This window comes from Pholcus phalangioides, unplaced genomic scaffold, assembly GCF_987345545.1.
Source record: "Pholcus phalangioides strain wild (caught in Gottingen) unplaced genomic scaffold, Ppha-v1.0 ptg000014l_1, whole genome shotgun sequence".
NCBI lineage: Eukaryota > Metazoa > Arthropoda > Arachnida > Araneae > Pholcidae > Pholcus > Pholcus phalangioides.
This window is the reverse complement of record NW_028301607.1, coordinates 2,322,608-2,348,797: the sequence shown is the minus strand read 5'-3', so window position 1 is coordinate 2,348,797 and position 26,190 is coordinate 2,322,608. Positions and strand designations below refer to the sequence as shown.

The window sequence follows — 26,190 nt, the reverse complement described above, 5'->3', positions numbered from 1 at the left end:
GGGAGGATGTGCCCAATAAATTTTGTATATGCTTTGTATGAGGCCTAAGTCCTCATACAAAACTTTTTGAAAAACATTATAAGTGGGATCCACTGTAATTACATTGTATGAGGACTTAGGCCTCATACAATGTAATTATAGTCGATCCCACTTATGTTTTTCAAAAAGTTTTTTCATGACTGTTTTTGAAAAACGTCAAGTGGGAAAACATTTTAAACGCTTACCACTTTAGGGAAATCTTAATGAGAATTACTTAGGGACTACACACGAAACTGTCATACCAAGCGATATCGACTGCATATTATGCAATGCGCCGCCCCCCCCTCCCCCCATGTGGAGGATCCCAAGTCTTATACACATGGATTATAAGGCAACTATGCCCAAAGATGAAAAATGGAACAGAAATGCTTAGAGCACAGAGTGAAAGTCATCTCTCTCACATAATTTTTTCAAGAGTGCATACCATAATAAATATAGGTTTGGCAGCCTACAAAATACCATCATTCATAAGAAAAGGGTTGTTTAGAAGTTAGAGAGAATTTCTGGTCGAAAAATGGAATAAAATTTATTTAATTTTTGAAAGCGTTAGCGTGCCATGCCTGATACCACTACATGTCGCCGGTTGGCCACCACTGCTATAGATAATGTGAAAATAGAAGATCCTACCACAGAAATATCCGACATCATTAAGAAATTAGCGATGTCAGAGTCATCTGAAAAAGAAAATGTGGGGAGTAGAGTACGAGGAGCAAGAAAGCAAGGTCAAAAACTATTCTGACGTTTTTTAAATACTTGGACGGATTAAATACATTTTCCCCTAAACAGAACAATGGGAAGTACTGAATTTAGTCTCGGAGCTTAAAATATATCTGGAAGGAGTTGGAATACCCACAGCGAAACCCATCGAACATCGATTAGTCAGTTTTTCAACAGATGTAAATTCAGTATGCATACTTTGTGTAATTTTTTTTTTAAATTTTAATAGCGTATCTGTGCTATAATTATAGGCTTCCATGATTTTAAACATGTTATATCACAGAATTTCATTTATTTTTAAAGAGCCATTTCAGTTTAGTTTCAACAGGAACCCCCTCTTTTACAGACAATTTTTTTACGTCCCATGAGTCTGTATAACAGGGGTTTTTACTATTTTACCATCATACTCAAATTAAAATGTAAATAGGATTTTAAGAAATTGCGGAAAAACAAACACAAATTCAGTTGTTCGAGTGAATTTGACAATTTTTTTAATGACGTCAATTTTTTTGGAGGGGGAAAAAAAAAAAAAAAAATCGAGCATGATGTGGATGATTCTACTACACCGTCTGCTACATAAGGTATATATGCATATAAAAAAAAAGAATGCAAAACACATGATCATATAAGAAAAGTTTAAAACTTTGTGTCACGATAACGTTTCTTTTTTTTCCACTACAAAGTACTCCAGGTGTCTTCCTAGAACTTGCAGCATGACCTACAACGTTGAACATATATACGTCGGGAATGTATATGCAAAATCTTAGTAGAGCCTGACCTGCAATGGCCGACCGTCAAAACGCACACCATTCATCATGTCTGGAATTTTGAGTCAAGTTCTCAGGAAATTATAATTTGAATAGAAAAATGTTCACAATACATTCTTAAAGATGCTCCCAATTATTATCTCTGTGAGATAATGAATCCAATTGTTTAAATTTGTTTACAACCTGTGCTTTGCGAAGAACTTGGTGCTCTAAATGCATTTTCTCTAGGGCTGACGTCTTCTGTTTCCCAGTGGCGAGCACTGCCTGTACACCCCCCCCCCATCATCAAAAGAAGAGCACCCTTATGACAAGTTTGACATACACAAGCATGAAATCGTGATGGTTTTCAATCCTTGAATACAATTTGTACAAGGTTTTTAATTGGGACATCGATTAATAAGTGTTTACGAGCACGAAATCGGGTATGGGCATCTAGCACTTTTGGTGTTTCAGGGAACTTGTGTGGTGCTCGCGAGCAACAGGTTGAAGATGCCTGTCCTAGGGGCTCCAGGAAAATAAAATTACATATTTCAATAAAGGTGTTTTTTTTAATAGGTAGTGATAGCAATTGATTACAAACAACCCCAGAAGAGTAGGTGCAGTGGCCACCTCCATCTTTAAGCATAATAAGACCCCCTGCCCGAGTGATGTGGTGGTAAGATGCTTGTCTACCACTGTGAAGATTACCATCACAGTCCTGGATTCAAACCCGCAGAGAATATAGATAAGATATTTTCCTAACGAGCTTGAGGCAATCACTGATAGATTGTACAAGTACCTTTGTTTCCAGCGCAACTCATTAATGGCAGTAAATTGCAATATAGCCAGAGTTGGTGTTTGGCAAGTAGATTATCTAAGCTTACATAAACAGATTCACCTAATTCGAAGTTCTTTTCATAAATTCATTTAAAAAATTAAGATACAGTAAAACGATGTGCAAAAATAAAAAAGCTTATCTTAACATGGTACATGAGACCTCTACAGGTTGTGAAGATAAACATAAATTTTCCCTCAAAATTGACGATATTGCCCTTTGAGGAAGAAGATAGTAGAAACTACAGACACAACAAGTGATTTTATGGGTTGATTCAGCTCGGGAGCTACAGGAATTGTATATTTTTTAAAGGGAGGCGATGAGACACAGGTTTAGAAGATTGTGCTGGCCAAAAGTACTATTCCTGGATTTAGAAACCAGTACAGAAGACTCCCCACTAGTCTGGCACATATCAGACCACGGTGTGAAGGATTTCTGAAAAATAGTTTAAAAAACTAATCTAAACAGCATCTTCTGTGTACAGATATCCCCCCCACCATTCTACACTCACATGAAACCTGCCTAAACACGTTGGATTATGAAAAGCCTACCATACTGTATATAGGTCAGAAGCACTGCTGAGTTTCAACTGAAAACAAAAACCATCAGCTCAAAGGATACCGACAGCACGCTGTGCATCTTGAACGGAGTTGAAGCGAATCATTGCGTTACCTTGTCCTTTCATTTCAGCATATCTGACATCACCTAAAAACAGAATGAAACAATGATGTCAATCAATAAAATCTAATTTAAAATAGTCAATGAACAAGATACTTTTTTTACGAAGTAGTGATAAATATAGAAGAAACTAAGCAATTAATGTCCTGAAACTCGTATTAAAGTTATGCAGCCACACAAAAATTCAAAACCAGAATTTTCTCCTTTACTTTGCAATATACATTATAAAACTTTTGAGTCTCGTGACAATATGGGTATCAAACGTTTGAAGTATTGTAAATTTTAGAATTTACCTCATAAAACTACAGCGATTTGTCTTGACCCTCGGCAGTCCAGAGGTTTTTCAGCATTTTGTTGGTACAGTTTGTACTTTATAATTGCTTACTCAGCAATGAGGAAAGTCCTTAGATGTTTGTCTCCCTACAGGTTTTGTATAGCTCATGGCTCATGAGTATTGCTAAGAAGCCGACTTCAGGGGGGGGGGGGGGAGCGTTCTTATTATCGTAAGGGCGCCATTGTAATAATGAAGTACTGTTGCTTCCGGATGCTGTCTTATGTTGAGATAGAGTTGACAGCAAAAGGTGAAAAAAACTTTAAAATGTGACTTGATAGCCCAAGCATGTCATTCCCCATCACTGCAAAATTCAATTATTTTACAACTGTGTTTTTTTCCAAAAATTTGCCAATTCTAGCTCCAGTAATGTTTTAAGCGAATATCTTTTATCGACCTCGCCTGCTGCGCCCTATCATACAAGTTCATTCTATTTTTTTAATTACTAAAACTAACACCTCACACGTTTCCCACGATTTTTGAGATAAACCAAGGTAGTCTTCGGAACATTCACCAAGGTTTATTAAGACTGCATCAATTAGAATGACTTCTAGCCACCCCTGGCAGTCAAGTGGTCAGTATGCTTGCCTACAAATACGGTAGGTTTAAATTCTGCTTCAGTCGTGGACGTGCTACTAGCCAACTCTGACAATTTCCCTTGACAGATCACATATATGTATTTAGAATTTACCTCATAAAACTACAGCAATTTGTCTTGACCCTCGGCAGTCCAGAGGTTTTTCAGCATTTTGTTGGTACAGTTTGTACTTTATAATTGCTTACTCAGCAATAAGGAAAGTCCTTAGATGTTTGTCTCCCTACAGGTTTTGTATAGCTCATGAGTATTGCTAAGAAGCCGACTTCACGTGGGCTTTCTTATTATCGTAAGGACGCCATTGTAATAATGAAGTACTGTTGCTTCCGGATGCTGTCTTATGTTGAGATACTCTCTCGGAAAATTTTTCAAAAGAGCACAAAGAACTAAATAGATTATACATACCGATATCTCTGAAGCGGTCTTTAAGCATTTGCCATGTAAAGCCACTGGGAAGCTGCAATTTCAAAAACAAGGTTAATGATCAAATAATTCTAGACCATAGCATAAAAAAGTATGTCTTCAATGAAGGAAGATACACATTAAAATTTGAAATCAATAGATCAGTGATTATCTAGGGCAGTGATTCTCAACCTTCTTGATTCGCGGTCTATATTCTCTATTCGCGTTTCGGTCTATAATTTCTATGGCGGGGCCCTGCTTTAATAGAGGAGCCCTTTTTGTGAATAGTTTTTATGGTAGAACCCTGTAAGCCTTTTTTTTTTAAAATTTACTTATCAAATTTGCTAATTTATTTCATTTCCCTCTAGTGGCCGTGGAGCCCCTGGGAAGTGCACACGGAGCACCGGTTGAGAACCACTGATCTAGGGAATCACAGATGGGGGGATGAAAAATCAAACAAAGCTAGTGATTAGAACCAAAAAATAAAGCAATAAACTCTGCTCAAACAAAAATGTCACTCTCAGGGATAGCTAAATACATATATATAATAAATGAGCAAGATTTATACACATCGAATTATTGACTTCTCTAAACGTATCTCGTAAACTTCTAATAGAAAAATTGGAAATATTTGAAAACCTCTCTACGTTTTGCGAAGAGATTTTTTTTTCCCTATGCAGCAGATATGGCAGAAGACAAACGTTCATCAATAATAAGATACAGAGAATGGTTGGGACACAGATAAAACAGATAAGATGGATCTTCAAGAATAAAAGGTTGAGAAACATTGCTATTAGACTCATGTCATAATAGAGATGAACTTAGAATTATGCATGTATGATTATTTTATTGATAAGCATAGATGCATGGCAGAGGGACACAGAAACGATCAGTACTAACTGAACGGGCATGAACAATTTAATGTTACCAGAATAGTACAGAGGAACCTCCCCAAACAGACACTTTTCTGATCCCCAGTCCTGTGGACTAGGGCTTTAATGTATTTCACTCCCAGTTAACGGACAATAAAAACAGGCAAACTTCAGTTTTTTCCCCAAACTCTAATTTATTAATTTTTGGTCGCAAACTGGACATTTATCATATTCAACTAAGATTATGTTTAATCCCAAGCTTGCATTGGTAAGTTTGATAAATCGTCAATTACTTAAATGAACATAACTATGGTCTAGGACGGTCATTTCGAATGGTAAATGATATATAGGAATCAATTGCGACCGAAACCAAACATTGTATAAAGGTCCCACGGCATACCATACATCTCCATTAGCAGACAAAATTTTTGGTCTCACGGGTGTCCGTTATTAAGAGGTTCCACTGTACTGTGATAAGCCTAAAAAAAATATAGATGCTGATAAACATGTTTGTTGGTAATGGATAGCTAATTAAGCTAAAAGACATATGTCCAAATATTTTTAATCTAGTTTATGTTGGTAGTGATTGGCATCTTCAGGAGTAAGTGATGTGAATGTTTAGGCGTTTGCAAATAACCACAATTGAAAATTCTTGAATGCATTTCCTCAACTAAAAAATTATCTGCTCAGCATTATCTTCAGTTCCAGCATACATTTTCAGTATATAATAAAATATTTCGGAATGAGATTCATATCATGCCCTCACTTATTTTATCAGAATATTGTAAACCTTTATGTATCTCGATAATTGCAGTTAGGTGATAATACAAGGACAACCAGACCCCAACTGCATTCTATCTGCAGCGCTTGAGAAATGAAAATTATCTTTTGTCTCCTGTAAACAATGTGCTAAAATGCATTGGACAAAGAATTCTGTATGACATAAATAACTGCTGTGACAATTCCATTTCAAGAATACTTCATGACTGATTTTAGATCAAATATTTTTTTTATAACTTAAGGAGAATGAAACTTGGTTGAAAAAAAAAGTGTTTACTAGCGAAATTACATCATTTCCTGGAAAAATTGCATAGATAATTCAACTCTTTCACAGGTTGTGAGAAGTTTCAAAACAATGCACTATAGCAACAACAGATAATTCTTTTCTGTCTCTCCTCACAATATAAATCAATTCTTTTTTAGAGTCTTTCACAATCCATTCTGTCAACTCTCTTCGACAATGCAAGTTTTTTTTTTTTTTTAAATAACGCTCTTTGGAGACCACTTCCAAAAGCACAGTGCAAAATGTGTAAATTACAAGGTCTGATGTAAATTAAGTCAAGGTGAACCGGATAGGATTTGGTAAAAAAAAAAGAGGACAAAAACTAGAAAGTAAGACAAGTGGGAGCCCTGTAATAAGAGAATTTCTAATAGGTACTGTAGAATTGCCTGAATAAGCTTCAGAAATCTGAAGATTTTTCGCAAGTGCATAATATGTTATGATTTCAAGTCCATCCCAATTCCCCCCCCAAAAAAAACCTACGATAAATAAATCAATAATGTCCTTGCTAAAAATGTCCTGTGAAAGAGTTGAAAGAAATAAACTTAGTTTCAAATCTAACAAAATTAAAATATTAATTTAAAAAATAAAACTTCAAAACATTTTATGACACCACAATCAAAGTGAGAGCTGATAATCAGAACATATCAACTGGCAGACAACAAGAGAGATTCCAGTGCCGAGAGAAAACATCTCTTCAGTTCAACGATGACCTTGTGATTGTTGCAAGCCCAGAGAGAAAACTTTCTTCTCCCTTTTTTTCCCATTGCTAGTTGACGTGAAAATATGCCTAAATACTTGATCGGAAACACTTTTACACTTCTCCATAGAGTGATGGAACTATAAAAATGCATCAACAAAGTATTCCAGCAGAATATATGAGCCCACTACAACATTTATCAGAAGCTCCACAGAATTTCATTTCAACACAACCAATGAACATACATTATCTGAATCCATTTTCACAGTGTCTTATAAGCAATGCAGCAACAACCAACCATGTTCTTTCATATTTAAAAAAAGGGGGGAAAGAGGGGAAATAAAACTTATGTATTCAAACTTAAAAATTAAAAGTTTCACGCTGTCATTTAAAATCACCAACAAAATACAACAATGAAAACTTTCTCCTTCATTTCACAAACTATACTTTGAATACATGAGTTTTCAATAGCATTTTCAATCACATTCATTGCAACACAACCATGACGTGAGGAGGAAGGAAAAAAAACAAAAGTACACACACCCCCACATAAACACACACAATTACTTGGGCGGGAATGTAGTTCAACTGCATAACAATGTCTTTAAAGGCCAAACATTCTGTAAATAACCAATTTCTTATCCATGAATTCAATCTTACTTCAAATCAAACAGGACTTTTCCCCCCTTTCTCAAAAAGGTAGTCAAATGATTAAAACTCTGATGGAATGTTATTTAAGAGAGATTAAATCTGTGCTCAAGTATTGATATTATTAATTGCTATCTACACGAAACAAATGTCTATTTAAAAACCTCAAAATTTCTTCGTTTTAGTCTTATGAGTTACCGTGAGATAACTTCACAACAATTTTTCTCACACTGAAGTCATAGAAAGCCTTGCAGAGTCTACAATTAAGTCAAAAGACGAAAGCATGGGCACTGGTTGATGAACAAGAAAAAGTTCTTTCTTTAAGGACACACCCTATCTTTGGCCATTGATGTTATTTGCCATGCACCATAGATGCATTTCACGTTATTGTTGTAAATAAATATATTCGTTACAAGGCTGACACGTTTCAGTGCATGCTACGATTTCTTCAAATATACAAGGTATAGTTCGGACAGATGCCTCCTTGGATGGAACTATACATCACAAGTACCGATGCATAACGCCCTTGAGAGTAAGAAATCTCAACCTTTAAATAGTGAAGGCCAATTGCATTGATTTGGAAACAGACTGTGGGATAAAATTTAATAGTTCAGAATTTTTCATAGCATAAATGAAAATTCATAATTATCAGGAGCATCATTTTCAATATGAAATAGTTCAGAAAACTGGAACCATGAACCTGTCATAGTCCACCAGATAGAGATTTTTCTCCCTTCAAAACCAATATTCGTGTTGAGGTCAAGTCAAATGGAAGCACTTGCTCTACTAGTTGGAGGCTCTACATACTTCAATATTAATGCAAGCAATCATGAATTCTACACATATTATCCACATACGAATCTATTTTTTTTCCTCGAAGAACACATTTTCATACATTTGAATAAGCTCATTGAAAACTATATTCTTATCAATGCAGCAGCACATCCATATATCTCAGAGGAGGGAATCAAAATTAAAACACTGCATCACAATGAAAATGTCACTTTCATTCAAATCAATATTAGAATAGAGCACCACTCCCCCGCCCGATTGATTTTACAAACTGTATTTTCACACTTGTTCAGTACAATAACATAACCATGATGGATAAAAACAAAACACATGCACACACCTTTATATGAAATTACACACAAGCAGGAATGCACCCCAGTTTTGATAGAACATCAAATGCAGTCCAAAACCCAACAAGTTTCACTTGTTTTCAAGAACAAAATAATTCTGCAAACCATCACTTTCCACACTCATGAATTCCCTTTTGCACAAGTACAGTAAAACCCTCTTTGTTTACCACCAAGAACAAAGTAACTAACAGATTAAAAGATTCAATTTAGAAAAAAAAGTTTTGCATCACAGAACACTCAAAAACATTACACAGCATTAGAGACAAACATCATCATACCGATATAAAAATTGTATTGGCAATGATGTTCTTGTAGACAGAGGTTGTCGCTAAGCATTGCATGTAGTGAGTACGGATCACTTCTCAACACTAAAGGCTATGCATACTATGCAACACTATGCACATTCCAGGAAAGTGCATGGTCACCCATTTTGGTTCGCACAACCCATGTTTCACTTACGAGTTGTATGGTGGTGTCATTCCGGATGCAACTAGGATCACAGATTTGAAAATTCCCACTGACGAGTAGCTTAGGTTTTCTGAACATTGTTCAGCAGTGGTTAAAAAGACATACAGTTTTTCACAGAAAAATTGAAGTGATTTAATGAGTAATGCTTCATAAGAAACTATCAAAAAACACTTGCCATCATTTTTGATGGAGCTCAATAATTTTTGCAATTTTAAGCAGTTGCCATCATCACATCAGGTTAAAATTGGGATCGTCATGAATTACTGCCATTTAATAGCTTTCAATCTACAAGATGCTTCACACAGAGCACAGTTTCTCAAACTTCCCTCATTTTTATTCTCTCATCGCATCCAAAGTCCCTTAGCATTCTAGGGTAAACCCAGAGCTTCTAAGTGCCCCCCCCCAGACCATTCCATCACCATCCAGGGGACATGTCCCCTTAGAGGCAAAAAAAACAAAAAAAAAACAATGAATGAAAAACATTTTTTATGGAGCTAGAGGAGTTTTACTGTACTATCTTCAAATCAAAAAACAAGAGGCATTCCTGTTGGTACTATAATGTATTCAAACTGCCCAGATCTCCAAAATATTCAAGTAATTATTCCAAGTAACTACATCTGATAACCACAGCCATGCAAAAAAACGAGTAACAAATTTTTCAATGACAAAGTTAACAATTTTTTCATCCCATCAGAAGAGCATCACATATTAATATATTCAAATGTAAACCTTTGAAACGCAACTCGTAAGTAAGAAGGTCCACAGATGATAGCAAATGCAACTCGAATATTGCTCTATATAAACCTCTTTTCATCAAGATTAGCTCGTATTTTCATATATATCTGTATCTCGAATTATCTTTTGCAACAATGTTTAATACTCTGTAACACTTCAGCAAATGCAAAAATTCTGTAAAAATTCAGCTGGTATTAAGCAATAAATCTCTGCCTATTCATTGACAATATACATTATCACACAATAGTATACTCAAGGCATCAACCAAGGATAAAAAAATGTGAAGATCTGCCTGTCCAACTGTCACATGCAGAGTATTATTAACTACCATGATCTTGATAATCATTCAGATGAGGAATTGACCTCAATAAATTTTGAATAGCTTCTGACAACCTGTCAATCACTCAAATCAAATGAGTTAAGCATGTGACTCAAAAATTTCTGTTGAATTGACATAGAGCAGAAGCAACTACGGCTGTCAATGCAACCAACAGAAATTCCGCTTATTTTCTTGGAGATAACTTAAGACTAGCACAGCCTTAACAATACGCACATAACACAAGTAGTAGATTCAATAAATTACCAGAACGTTAGACAAATATATCAACATACATTTCCCAACATGACTGTATCAGACAATGAAGAACTGCTGTAGCTATCATGACCTCTTTCGAATCCTTCTCTGTAACCACCACCTCGTCCAACGGGTCCACTTGGTGACATGGAAAAACCTTCTCGACTCATAGCATCCATGCTCGAATTCATGTTACCAGAGGACATCATTGTTGAGCTGCCACCCATATTTCCCATCCCCATGGGAAGGGAAGAAGCCCCCATGCTGGAGGCACCCATGCCTCCCATTCCCATGGAGTTAGAACTCATCATTCCACGGTCAGACATACCACTCATACCCATCGATCTTCCGCTGGACATTCCCATTGCGGAGGATGCCATCCCCATATCACTGGAACCAAGACCCATTCCACCACCAGACATTCCGCCTGAAAAAATGAAACAGTTAAAACACTCATCAGAAACAGAAAAGCACTTGAAAAAAAAAGGTTGCATGGATCTTTCACAATAATAACATTGACATACACTCCACACGCAAATAACTACCAACGCCCAGGAGCCAAAATACAAACGTCAATACCAAATTCTTTCCTTGCTGCATTTCAACACTTTGTCAACAGCTTCGGATGTTTTTTTAAAGACATCAACCAGTCACAAAATTTATTACATAAAATTGTGATATCAATGACACGAAGAACCAATCACAGTGAGAATTAAACTAAGGAAAAAAACTAAAGAACATAAAAAAGAAGTAGGAAAAATTAGAATAAATATGAATGCTACACAACCCAAAGCCATGAATTGGTCAACACACATAGGTAATAAAGAAAGAATAGATGCTAGAAGCTTGCTATTTACAACGAGAGATTAATGCGCCATGTCATCGAAAAAAAATTTTCAACCTGCATAATATTTTATGGGTATAAAGTCTGAATAGAAATCACTACAATATCCTGAAAGCCACATCAACAGTTGAAATACTAAAAAACTAAAGCAAGAAGAGAGATAAAGCTCCAGTGCTTGAAATGAAATAAAGAAATTGATGAGTGCAACAAATTCTTCTGGACTCTGCCTAACCTGTTGGACAGTCAAAGAGTTAAGGCTACTATTAGATTGCAGAAACATTTCTAACAAATTAATGCATGTAGTATGGAAAAAGCATCATGTGTATATGAATGTGTACCTAACGTGTGAGTATGTGTCATGTGTTTCGAATGCTATCGAACTTATTTTTTAAATCAGAAGTAAAAGTGGCAGGTACATGAAGAATATAGATTCAAACAAATTCCTGTGTTTGCTTCTGATCTGCCTATGAGATTGGTCTGGCACTCAGGACAACACTCGCCTGGGCCCCTGTTAGTTGCGGCCGATTATACAGAGAGAAATTGAATTAGATTACCAAGCACACACAATGCGTTCAGCTTAAAATTTTACCCACCGACAAAGCATTATATGGCAGCATGGTTAAATTTTAAACTAAACATATTCCTTCATATAAAAATCAGGTGAACAAAATGGAAAACCCATTCATTGAATTTGAAGAAAAAATAAAAAGGAAGAGATGAGAGCTGTGTGGTATAAGAACAAGACACTGAAAAGCAAAACCGATATCTAAACAGATGAATGACAGAAAATAACTATGGAAAAGACACTGAAAGATTTATAAGTGCTTGAATTACAGCTGCTCTTCTATACTGGCTCCGAACATTGGTTCAAGTAACCAATTTCTCTGATACAAGCAGCAATATACATTTCTTTTCCACAATTCATAAATGGGAAAAGTAATCGACGAATCATCAAATATGAATGTGTACTTAACATATGAGTGTGTGTCATGTGTTTCGAATGCTATCGAAATTATCTTTTAAATCAGAAGTAAAAGTGGCAGGTACATGAAGAATAGAGATTCAAACAAATTTCTGTGTTTGCTGGTCTGCCTATGAGACTGGTCTGGCACTCAGGACAACACTCACCTGGGTCCCTGCTAGTTGCGGCCGATTATACAGAGAGAAATTGAATATATACAGAAAGAACTTGAAAATATGTATATATCTCAAAAGCTCCTCTTACATGCTTGTTCAATATGGATGCAACAGTCATATGCACCACAACCTGAATATTTATTACAACTTTCATGTACAGTGTTTAAGCTTTTTAATCAAACCATTACTTTAATCCACTACACCATAAACAGATGATATCAGAAGATCCTTTTCAATAATAGCAATTATGTCCAAAACACATATACCAACAAAAAAAAAACAAAAAACAATACAACTTCCATGCAAACCTTCAAACACAGTTCAACATAAATTACCTTGAAAAACACAACACATTCCAACCACATACACAACTCAAGATGACAGCAGCCATTCCATAGTGAATTTTGTAACTACCTTTTGCAACATTTATAATCACAAAGTGTGTTCGATTATTTCTTCCCCTCTTTAACTAGACAGCAAGCAATAATCCAATCACATTCCAACAACAACTTGATTAACTTTGGCCGAAATCCCAACTCAATTATGTACCACATGAACGAATTTGCAAATGAAATTATCTATGATTTCATTCGCACTCAGATTACGGTTACCTCACACCAGAAACTCGCCATACCACAAGATTCGTCAAACCATGAAGATGGCAACATATCATCATTTCGCCATAGTGAGACATTCAACATAAAAACAAAAACTATAAAACTAGCAATTTTTTGAATGAACAGGTTTACCTCCAACTCCCATTCCAAAACTTCCTCCATTGCTCAAACCACTTTCTGAAAAACAAATAAAAATAAGTCAATAGAATTCTTTTGATGAACATGATATACAGTTGGACCCACGTTATGAGCGGGTCCGACTGTACACCCATTTCAGTGAATAAAACCCAAACACACACGCACAATAACACAATTTGAATTTTTCCTCAATTATTCAACTTACTAGTGAAAACCATCGGCTGCCCATTCATTCCAAGACCTTTACCGATTCCATGCAAACCAGCTATAATATGAAAACATTCATATTAAAAACTTTTCAGAAGGAAATCTACATATGATTTTTTAGTTTGAAAACTCTTTTTAGAAAAAAAAAATACCATTCTCACGAAGAAAAACATATTTCATGTTTAAATGTATAGCCAGCAACAAAAAACTTAGAAAATATAGGCATAGTCCATAACGGACATCTTAATTTATTCCATTTGATGGCAACACTACTTTGTTACCCGTTGCAACTTTGTTCTGAGGTGTAATCAAAAATCTGCAACTCATTTTTTAACAGCTGGAAAATTTCACTAACCAAAGTTAAATAAAAGGCAGTCCCTTTATTTTGCATGAAGCACATGCAATATGATGTTTTTTTTCTCTGCTTCAATCAGTTTTTCTGTTAAAATGAACATACATATTTAATTTTACAAATTTTTCAATACAACGTAAGTTTTTACTCTCATATCAGCTTCCTACATAATTTTTCCTTCACAAATTTTTTAATGGACAAAACATTAACACTTGGACACGACAGTGTATAGTTTTTGAAGGCAAGTGTTATCTGAAATTTTCATCATGAATGAAATACTCACCAGGCAGCTTCGATGATGGTTCATCATCAGCAAATCTATCCTGAAACACAAAAAAGGTCACAAACATTTATATTAGTAAATTACACATTGAGTATGAAATTTACTCAAAAACTGATTTTTACCATAAATATAAAAGATTTATTTCTCAATCACGTTTGTCAGATTTCTCATAGGTTTTCTAGAGAAAATTTTGTGGTGTTTGATCAGAACATAACTCCAAAACCACATTTTTGAGTTACAAGCATTTTCAGTGTCATTTAAAAATCAAAAATAAAGTATGCACACAAATACAAATGAAAATATCATACATCAGCTTGTTGTTTAGCCGTACGCACGTATTTATCCCACTTCTCTAATTAGTTATAATTAGCAAGACTTATCTTTTAGATCAAAAGTCATTTTTTGGAGATATCATGTTCTGACCAAACACCACAGAATTGTTTGATCCGTTCCAAGTACTGTCCTTAAAATTTAAAGATAATTTTTTTTTTTTAAATGCTGCCTGGCAGTTGAGTGGTTAGGTAGGCTAGCCTCTCACTGTGCAGGTCTGGGTTCGAATCTCTGCTCGGGCAAGGATGTTTACCAACACTAGCAAATTCCCTGGACGGACCAGGATCATGCTGATCCCCTGGGAATACGTGATCTTATTTTAAAAAAAAAAGAGGAATGCTATAAAAAAGATAAACTGACTGAAGGCTAAAATGAACAGCTTCAAAATTGGATAAATGAGAATCTACAGAAAGATGAGAGATGTATTGAAGATCTTTTTATTTTACACTAATGTACAAACAGTTACAACTAACACCACCCAGTCAAATTCTGTAGTGTTTGGTCAGAACATAACTCTAAAATCAGTTTTGAGATATAAGCATTTTCATTGTCATTCAAAAATAAAGCGTGCACACAAATACAGATGAGAATATCATACATCAGCTTGTCGTTTAGCCGTACGCACGTATTTATCTCACTTCTAATTAGTTATAATTAACAAGACTTACTTTTAGATCAAAAAGTCATTTTTTGGAGATATCATGTTCTGACCAAACACCACAGAATTGTCCTCAGTCACTTGTGATTTGGTCAGCTCATTTCTAGTTGGATACATAGATAGAAAAGATGAGCTTCTAGAATGTCCATATTGTTCAATTTGAGTCTTGCACTCAAAGAATGTGTGCTTTGAAAACAGGCTCTTTTTCACAATGCATTTTTTATTGGCTCAACATTTCATTTTACATGAAATGGTTCAAAAACTTTCAGAAAAGTGGAGGCGCACCTGTTAAAATATTCCGAGGTGGACACAAGATAATCGCACTTGAGAGAGAGAAATTCCAATGATTGGCACCAAAATTCAACTTGCAACGCGGCTGTTTTATGTTAGCGCATGCATCCATATCAATGAAAAATTTCGTTAGCCAAGGCAGAAAAATCACTAAAAAATCTTTAGTTGAAAAATTTATAAGCCAAGGCATCGCTGTACACACACATATACAATTAAGGTGATTAGGTTGGACCTCCCAACTAATATTTAGACTATGCTGGGAGAACCCCAAATTGTAAATAGGCAATATTTTACAAAAATCAGCTAGACCTCTCTTAGTCTTTCTGAAATTTGTTATTATTGTAAAATTTAATGGTAAAAAAAATATACTTTAGAAGCAGGCAAATGAACTATTTGGGTCAACACTAGATATTTCACATAATACAGACTATCTTTTTTTTTTTAATTAGTAATTATCTATGAACATCTTCAACAAACCAGTAACCAGATAAAACATATCAATGCATGCAAAAAGCTGTTATAAAGTCTATTTAAAGGGTTCATCACTGCATTGGCCTCAACTAAACATGTTAAAGACAAGCACAAAGCATCAAAATTGCAAAAAATCTATTAATATGAAGAATATTGAATATCAGAACTAGAATGCATACTACTCATTAGAAATAAATACAAACTAAATACTTTTCATTAACTTACCATGCGAACATTCATAACACGAGCATACAAACGTTGGCCACTAAACATAGCTGAAACAGAGGTCAAGGACACAATTCTTGATTCATATAATACATGAAATTTGCACAAAAATACCCATAAGTTTAAATTAAAAAAGTTTTTTTTCTCGATTCTACAGTGACATCCAAGCTGAGAGTTTTGCCAAACCTTTTTGTTCCACCACTCCCTTCGTCAGAATTATTTCTCTCGTTGTCCCCAACTCAAGTGAACCCATAATCCTATGTTAAATCCTTAGCTTCTACCCCCCCCCCCCTTTCCATGTCACTCACACGGAGCAATATTGCCTACTTTGGGAAACTCTGTCCTAGCTTCTTCAGCCTTTCATCTTTTGTAAATATCTGCAACACTAGTTCAAAAAACCTAGTCTTCAGACAAATGAAAATTGTTTGTTAGACAATTGTTATTTGCAATCTCAGCATCTAACATTTTATTGATTCATTTTGGAGTGCCCAACAAAATCTTCTTGATCATTTCCTTGACCAAAACTTAAAAAGGAAAATATAATTAAAAATATTAAACAAATCAGTTTTTCCCATTCACAGAACTTTTTCCTGAGTTTCATCAAATATTTTATATTCTCCCCGAACTTCCCCCCCCCCAATCAACAAAATAGAATATTTTGCATTGTTCTGCAACAAGCCCTTAGCTGACTGGAAATGTTCTGCGGTAAAAATTGTGATTTTTACAGCAAAATTTACAATTTCCTTAAAATTCTTCCAGATTGTTCTGCGACGTTCGTCAGACTTCTGCATATTCCGCTTTGGGGCCCCCGATCATTTTTTCCCGACTTTACAGATCACAAAGAGCCCTGTTTTATAGTAAATTATTTACTTTAATTTCAGCATATTCTATGATAAAAACTTTATCAAGTCAGTTAGTAATAGTCACTGATGTTAGTCAAATATCTGGAATTTTGGAAAATGATATTGAAAAAAATAAATAAAATCATAATTCATGAATCCCACAGTTAATTTTTAATTTTTTTAAACCCAGGTTCTTCTACAACTTGGATTCTAAGGATCCATGACAGTTAGAATAGAATGACTACACTAGAGTGATCACAAGACAAAAAAGGATACATATTGCTTGGACAGCTTCTAGCGGATGTTCAAATTCCCCAATAGCATGGCCTTTACTCTTGCCCTCATTATCTAAAGCCAAATCCATTTTTACAAGCTTTCCAGCAAGCTTAAAAATTTCTTCGAGTTTCTTCTCAGTCACTTTATAATCAAGCTAGATGGATAGAATACATTAATTACACTAACAAGAAAACTAAAAACATTTTGCTGCTATATGAACCATAAAACTATATTCATAAAACCATCAAGTTCAAAAATGCATAACATTCAACTGTACAATTTTAAATTTGAATACTTTTTTTGGAAGATCACGTGATTAGCAGAGATTTACAACAAACAAAATTCAAATTTTTTAACATGCATGGAAAACCAAGCCCAATTATCACAGAACATCTACATGAAATCGATAATTTAAAAAAAAATTCACATAAAAACCTCCGATCAAACAAGACTGACTAGAGAGATGTTTTTGACCAGCAATGCATTACGGAAGAGATTTTTCCAAATGTTGTGATGAGAAAAATTTTCTCTAAAAATCCAACCATTTGCACGAGGACACATTGGTTCGATTCCTGAAGGAAACAATTTTTCTTTCCTTAAGGTTTGCAACATTCAGAAAAATATTCTAAAGGTGAAATTGATAAAGCCTCCATTGGTACCTAAATACGTATTATTGTATTTTAGCTTTAATTAATTATACGATATTGTTTTTTTACTTTCAAGTCTCAAATTTCAGAGGAAAAAAATTTTTTACAAGGCAACATTGGCTTTATGATCTTGTAACTATTGAAAGGAAGATGTAGGTCAGCAAACATGCTGGGGAAGGGGGGGGGGGACACTCCATTAGAATGAGAAAATGCCATAGCGACCAACTACGAAGAATGAGAATTGGGGAAGTTTTCATGTGTACCCAAATTCCTTACAAAAATAAATGTAAAGAAGATTTTTTAAAAACAATGTAGGGATTTTAATTGAAAAAGTGAAATTGTTGGGATTTTGCCCCTTTGCAAAATATCTTGGCAAGTCATTACAATTAGTTAGCAGTCAATTGGCCAATCAATGTAAACCCGGTCAAATTATCTGCCATTACCACCCTCATATCGAGTCACGCCAACAACAAAAAGAAAAACCCTAAACTGGACATAGACATAACACTACACATGGTCAAAGCAGTTAGAAATCGCATCAATTTTGGATGTCGAAAGGCTGAAATGATGCTGGCTGTTTGGCAAATTTATAATTGTCCCCCTCCCAAAAATAAAACTTATTTATTTCACACAATAGTGACAATTTATATTAAGCATGTGATGTCATTTCGAGGATTAAAACAAAACATATACTATAGATAGATCATTTGGGAATAATTTTTCCACCAAAAGTAGGCATTTTATTTACAATAACTGTTGAAATTCAGACGATTGGGGAGTCCGCGAGATGAAATAGTAATTTGGGAGAGTTGGCAGCTATAAAATGAAATAGGATAACGTGGAAAAGCAGGTAGAATTACATATAGCACTGTACCTGCTTTGAATACAGACACACAAAAGAAATTGAAGAGGAAAATTGTGATACATAATTCAAATTGGTTGACAAGATGAAAAACTCTTACAAGACGCATTCTTGAAGTAAAACAATACATCTTAAGATTTTGATACATTTCAATTTCTGAAATTGGCACGACTTGATGGACATTGACTTGAAAGACAATGACTTAATGGTTCTTTTTAGAATAATGTAGCTTTCAAGCAGTTAGGCCAGGATTACACTATAAAAGTTTCATAATAGTTCTTTTGTAAAACTTGAAAAATGCAACCAATCAGCTTATTGATTGTATTTGTCATGTTTTATAAAAGAATTTTTATAAAACTTTTATAGTGCAATACTAGCCTTAAACCTAGTGACATTGGTCATTCATTATGATATACTACGTAATCCTGCACTAATTGAAATAAAAATAAGGAATAATTACATTGGATATGAAAATTTTAGGAGTAAGTGGACCACTTATTCCCAGTGATTTCAAGAATTCTGGATTCAAACCGAAAGTGTCAAATTGAGGTCCTGGTGGCCTGAAGTCATTGTAGCCACCTGGTCCATCCCTGATACGCTCGCCTCTCTCTATACCCCTCATTGCTAATGCACGAGATCTTGCTCTGTCTGGCTCATTGTCCTAGGTTGAAGAAATTAACAAAACAAACAAAAAAATCAGTTCACTACGTGATATTACTGATATCAAATGCTCATAAAAATGATCACACATCTGAAAAGTCAATGATAACAATCATGAAAAATGTTGTTCGGTTAAAAAAAACTTTCAAAAGATGAAAGAGATGAAGTTTTCACTGCAGAAAGTTAACAGTATGAATTACTTCTTTCTTCAAAACAGGGTTTAAGCTACATAAAAAATTCCTTTAGCAAAGAAGCGAAAATAGGGAAAAAAGCTTTAGCAAAATGCTAATGATTGATGGTTGGAAATCTACTCATTTTGTGCCTCCTATACACATTTTTGCAAAAATAGCTACTTCTTCTAGCGAATTCTAAGATTTTCTTTCGCATTTTGCAAAAAATATGACAGTAGCTTACCCTGCTTCAAAGCTGATAGAGAGGCAAAGGGGAAAAAAACATATATGCAGCAACTAAATTATTACCAAATTCACACAACTGATACATTTTATAATCTGTGTATATGAAATTTTTCGCACAAAATATATATAGAGACTAACCAGTTTCACTTTCAGAGGCCTACCGTGGAATTCAAACTTGTCCATCAATTCCACAGCTTTCTTAGCTTGCTCTGTATCTTTGAATTCAACAATGCTGATTTCAAAAAGAAAAACTGTTTTAAGATACTATATTTTTCTTAGCAATAATATAAAAAACTTAGTGAAGAACAGAGAAATAGCAATTTCAAATTTTCACATTGAAAAAAATACACAATTACATACCCACTTCCAATGAATTTGCCTTTGTCATCATCAAACAACTCCACAAATGATACATCACCAACTGAAGTAACAAAAAAAATACACAGGTTCGTTTTCTAAAAATCAACTTCAAAAAATAAAGTGCATTCAAGTTTGACAACATACATGACAGATTTAATAATTTTTTTTTTTTTTTAAATAACGTGATCAGCACATATTCCCAAGAGATTGTTACGATCTGTCCAGGGAATTTGAATTATTAATTTAAATAATCACAGGTCGTAACAAATCCCAGGCTCCAAATCAAAATTACGACTATAAAATCCTAATAGTGCTGAATATAATAATGCGATTGTTAAATTGGAGTTTGAATGATACACAATTTTTTTTATTTCATGGCAGTGCGTCTTTTTTAACGTAGGAAGAGGATGTAAAGCAAGGGTGCAACATTTTCAACAAGACCTACTTGAATTATCAAGCTGATTATTCAGGTTAATGGCAAATGTCTTTCGCTATGTACAGTTGGTAAGCAGAGAAAATCCGGGTCTCGAGTACCATGAACAAACAAATTGGAATCACTGGGAGGAAAATACATTTCAGCCCCCAAAGCAGAATGTTTTGTATTGTTCTGTAACAAGCCCTCGGCTAATTGAAAATGTTCTGCTGCAAAAATCACCACAATAGTATTTTCTGCATCTTTCTTAAAATTCTTCCAGATTATTCTGCCACGTACATCATAGATTTCTGAATATTTTGCTTTGGGACTGCAGGGTTGGGGTTTTTGCCGGGACAGTGTCAAAAAAAAGGACAAAGTTGGTAAAAATTCTTTTTACTCAAGACATACCAAGCTTGGTTTTTCAATTACAAAATATTCTTTTCGATATAAAAACGTGAAACATGGAATTACATGGTATAAAAATAAATATTCAGCAACCAAAAATACGAGAAAACATATCCAAATATTGTCCAGCCTTGCAATAAACCAATTAAGTCTCACACTTCTTTCACCAAAATGCATTCACAAAACAAATTTTTTTCAAGCCACATTTTAAAGTTACTTACACTTTCAAAGAATTAAAAAATAATTACCTTTCTCACGAAACAAATCCTTCAGTTCCATCCATCTAGCATCAAAAGGTATATTACTAACAAAAACCCGATTTTTCACTGGTCTTTCTCTGCTGCTTTCTCGCCTGCGGGGCCTATCACGATCATTCGGCCTCTCATTGAAGTTCTTGCGGAAGGGAGACCTTGACCTAAAATGATTGAAGGGAAAAATCTCATATTTAAGAAATGTTTTGTACACTTGCAACATGCAGCATTTGTTTAAGGAATCACTGGGAGGAAGCCCAGAATAGATGTAGTATAATCCGATTCCCTTATCGAGGCTCCTTACTAGAAGGCTGGCACCTTTCTTTTCCAGTCCTCTGTTGGCGCTGGGTTGCCACTTCCTCTCTTTCCTTCCATCTGTGATACAGGTGGCGTTTGAATACTTTCATGACCCGTTAGGTTTTTTTTTTTTTGTATATCATTTTAATTAATATATTCTCTGCATTTAAAAATAAAAACCCAAACTCTCTTTTAAATAATAAAATGATCAGGGAATAAAAGTCGCCCTCAGTTCAGCCAACAAAAGCATAATTTGTAAGATTAAAACTATAGATAGCATGACTAGTATGCAAAAAATAATAACAAACACTTTAATATTTCCGTTATAACCTGAGAAACTGAATGAAATAATTCAGCACAAAAAAATTGAAGGTAAATTATACTCATACAAGGATGACGCCACTCTCCGCTACCATACGAAGGTTTTTAACAGCCAGTTGTTAAAAACCTTCGTAAATTATACTCCATTACGGAAAATGTAAACGGTACATACCATACAAGGTAAGAAGAAAGCATCAAAGATTTCAGATCATTCAAACAATGCAATAATGAAAAAGGATATTATAACCAGCGCCCTCTATGCAGTGATGTTAATTTAGCAGCAAACAGTACAAAAATGACAACTTACAAGGAAATAATAATAGCCATCAGTCATCAACAGGTTATGAAAGTAACGCCACTTGCATCACAGATAGAAGGAAAGAATCTTCTAGGAGAGAGGAAACGGCAACCCAGTACCAAGTGTCAAAAAAAAAAAAAGTATACCTAATCCGATAAAGAATTCGCTAAGAGAATCTGCGGGTAGCTGTTCGGGAGCAGTTATTTTTCATAAGCAACTCTTATATACTGAATTCTTCTTCGCTAGTTTTAATAACTATCAGAACAGCTTTGGTATTGGGCTCATGCCAAGTTGGCAACTTTTTCCACGAAGATAAGTCGCCAAGACCGACATAATGGTGCTTTGGGTTGCTGTATCTGTTCTAGATCGTTTATATCCAGATGGCGATAGTTGTTGCTTCTTCTATGCTTCTGGAATGTTCGATGCCAGGTGGTACTAGTTTCCGAGGGTGCCACTATACTAGGCTTTTTGCAGCCATTTGGATTTGAAAAACTGTTGATGCTGTATTTCTTCTGTGTGTACGGTTTTTATATATATACAGCGAGCATATGGATTAGATTATTTGGAATAATGATTATCAGATATTATATCAGGTTGCACCTTGAATATTTAATACTTTTCCGCATACCTTCATTGATTTATTACTTAAAATAGTCCAGGTTTTATGCCTTCCATGCTGGAGTTCGTTTCAGAATCAGTTACATCTGATTGCCTTGGTGACTTTTTGTAGAGTTACCAGACGTGTTTGGAGCCGAAAAAGTCATAATTGTTAAGGTGTGATAAATGCCAAAGCTGTTCAACACTTATGGAAAAGTAATGAAACAGAAGCAGTATAATCCAGATCCACTTGGCGACTTTGTTTTCCAGCACCAAACAGGTCCGATGAAAAGTCGCCGGAACAGCTGTCGTATGGTCCGCCACTTGGCGATTATTTAGCGCCACACATGTCTGATGGCCCGACGAAAAGTCGCCAAGGCCGTCAGACACTACGGACGCCGAAAAAAAACACATCAGCGTGCAAAACATAATAGAAACCACCAAGCATAAAAATCCAAAAAAATATCAGTTAAAAAAAATTACACCTGGCCCATTTTTTTAATAATAAAAAGATCGGGGCATAAGGAATTCTGGGCAAAAATATTCTATGTATTAAAACTAAAACCCGGACCCTTTTTTTTAAATAAACGGATCCGGGCATGAAAAATTCTCTAGGTTCATTTTAAATAATAAACCGATAAAACGGAAGGCATGGCAATGGATGAATAACTAATAAATACAACGAAATAATAAAACGGGATGATACAACCTGAGCAGTAGATAATAATCCGTAATGATGTAAGCCACAGAAGGGAGGAATAATAATCAAAGAGAGAGACACGCTGGAAATGGAACAACGGCTGCTTAGAATTTTTGAAAAAACGCGGTGAAAAGAAAAATCCTGTTTGGCGAAGCTAGCGCCATTTAGTATCACCCAACGAAACCGGAAAAGTGTTAAAAAATACGACAAGCCAGAGAAGCATTATGACGATCTTGGCGACTTATCGCGAGAAAAAAGTCGCCAAAGTCGTGGCGGACCATACTGCATCTGTTCCCAAAATTGGTTTAAACTTGAAATTCGGGGAGCCATGAACACGTATAAAAAAAAACAAAAATTTACAGTTGAAGGGTTACCCTCCCAACGTCACTACATCTCCCCATATACGCATGGGAAATTTAATCCCAAAAGCCCCCCCCCCCCCGGGAGGGTGGGGGGCTACCCTACTATTAAATAAAAGTTAATACCATGCTCACGAGATGGAGCACTACAAGCCACCCGGTTTCGAGAAGGGCATCCTCTCGCAGCCATCAATACCGAAACATTCAATATGTTGCAACACACGTTACCTATAAACTACTGCAAAAGCTACGATACCTTAAATTAATAAACAATGAATCATATTAGAAACAATAAATCTGTTAAATTTCCCCTAGTCTTACTTCAAAAATTCGGTAAATTCAGAGAAATGTCGGTATTTTCTGAATAATAAACACAATCTGCTTCAACAAAATGGCACCGGCATTTAAAACAAGGCCTACAAACAAAAAAAGCACCGACATGAATTGCTTAAATAAATACCTCGATCTGGAATGCCTGTCATATCGACCGCCATACCTGGAATCAGCCATTTCTAGATTTAATGATCAACGTTTAATTAACTCGAATTGGAGTAATTTAATTATTTGAAGCGATTGATTGTTTCTAGATTAGACAAGCGACAATCTCAAGGATGGAGATTTTATTTGGATTGGATGGATCAGAAACAGCGTTGCCAGAACCTTGAAAAAATTTCCTGCCAAAATCCTTAAAACAGAGTTGACCATATTTTGTCGAGAGAAATACGGGACATTGGGATTCCAAATACGGGACATCGCCAATGATCGCCAAAAATGACGCCAAAACCAAATGATGTCGCCAAATATTGTTGAAATAACGGAGAAATCGTAATGGCGGGAAATGCAGCATTATTGCTAATTGCAGTGGATTAAAATGAATTCCACGAAAATTTTTTTTCACTGAGACAAATGTGGGAGATTCATATACTCATTTATAGTTGTAGTTATCATAATATAATTTATAAGTTGAAAATAATTTCAATCTTTGACTTCAATAAAGAATAAAAATTCAAGTAGGCTTCCTGCAAAATACGGGAAAAACCGGGACACTTTTGCTAAAAAGTCGGGACAGCCAAAAAAACAGAAAATACCGGGACTCTCCTGGGGAATATGGGACGTATGGTCCATCTACTCAAAACTAGCCGAAAATACGATTCCGAAACATTTGTCCTGAATATGGTCAGCGTACTGATGCAATTTTGCGTCAATGATGGTCTTTGGTGCCATCTACAAAATAATTTGAGAACTATAACTATAGATCACAAATAGGCACTAAATAAGAGACCCTTCAATTATTACGTAAGCAAATCTTGAGAAATTTTTGACCCCCTCCCCCTTGTCAGCAAAATTTCGTCATCAACTCTGCCTCTCTGAATCCTAATGCATATTGGTGGGATCAGAGACGTACACGGGAGGGTGGGGGGACATAGGGAGGTTCGGGCTCCCTCCCACGATCAAATATTTATTTTTTTAATTGAAATTTCTGAAGAAAATACCTTCATACGTTATTATAATCAATTTCTGTTAATTTCAATGTTATTTGAAAAGGCTGAACTCAAAATTTATCTTCAATAAATTCATTGCGACCCACCCTCTAAGCTATATAATGATAAATCGCATAAAGGCCCTTGGCCCGCGGACCAAATATAGCCCTTGGGGTTATCCGATGAGGCCTGCACTCCTCAACCCTAATTTTATAAAATTGAACTAAGCGGGAAATGTATAGATCGCTTGTGTCCCGTGGTACAATTCCAGAATAATTGAGCGGCCCGTGGCACATTTTCAGATCACTTAAATGACCCGGAACACAGTTCCAGAACACCTAAGCGATTCGTGGCATATTTAGAGATAGATCCCTTGAGTGATATGTGACATAGTTTTAGATCACTTAAGTGGTCCCCATTGCGGTTCTACATCACTCAAATTACCCGCGGCACATTCTCAGATTATTTAAGTGATACGCGGCATATAATTACGGATCACTTGAGTGATGCGTGACACAGTTCCAGAGCACTTAAGCTGCCCGGACACATTTCCAGATGGGGGAGGGGGTAAAAAATGGTTGAAAATATGCTTACGTAATACTTGAATGGCCCCTAAGATCGTAGAAAGTGAATTTTTCCACACTCCACTTTATAGTAATGTGCTGCCGTCTAATTTCAAATTTATAAGTGACTCATGTGGTGATGATGAAGTTTTAAGTAAAAAACTATATTCTTTATTCCGCTCAGTTCCTTATGAACAAAGCTCATAAACTGAACTGGAAATTTAAACTCAAAGTTCGGTTATTTTATTTGAGCTTAAGGAGACGTCAAAAACAAATAACCTCTTCAGAGCAGACGACAGACAAGAAGTCGGTTCCCTACAAGCTAAGCTCACAAACAGAACTGGA

At 35.3% G+C, this 26,190-nt stretch overlaps 1 protein-coding gene across 1 annotated transcript; it reads right to left on the bottom strand.

Moving 5' to 3' along the window:
• Positions 1-1,230: 1,230 nt before the first annotated feature.
• LOC149077919 (myelin expression factor 2-like) lies at positions 1,231-24,447 on the bottom strand. Its single transcript, XM_089241520.1, has 14 exons — positions 24,262-24,447; positions 21,227-21,393; positions 20,159-20,219; positions 19,937-20,030; positions 19,183-19,383; positions 17,214-17,367; positions 16,096-16,145; positions 14,121-14,160; positions 13,484-13,543; positions 13,273-13,317; positions 10,581-10,969; positions 4,347-4,398; positions 2,959-3,042; positions 1,231-1,575 (listed from the first exon to the last, which is right to left on the bottom strand). The coding sequence occupies exons 1-14, from the start codon at positions 24,309-24,311 to the stop codon at positions 1,520-1,522; spliced, it is 1,503 nt and encodes a 500-aa protein (XP_089097646.1). The 5' UTR covers positions 24,312-24,447; the 3' UTR covers positions 1,231-1,519.
• Between the last annotated feature and the right edge of the window lie 1,743 nt (positions 24,448-26,190).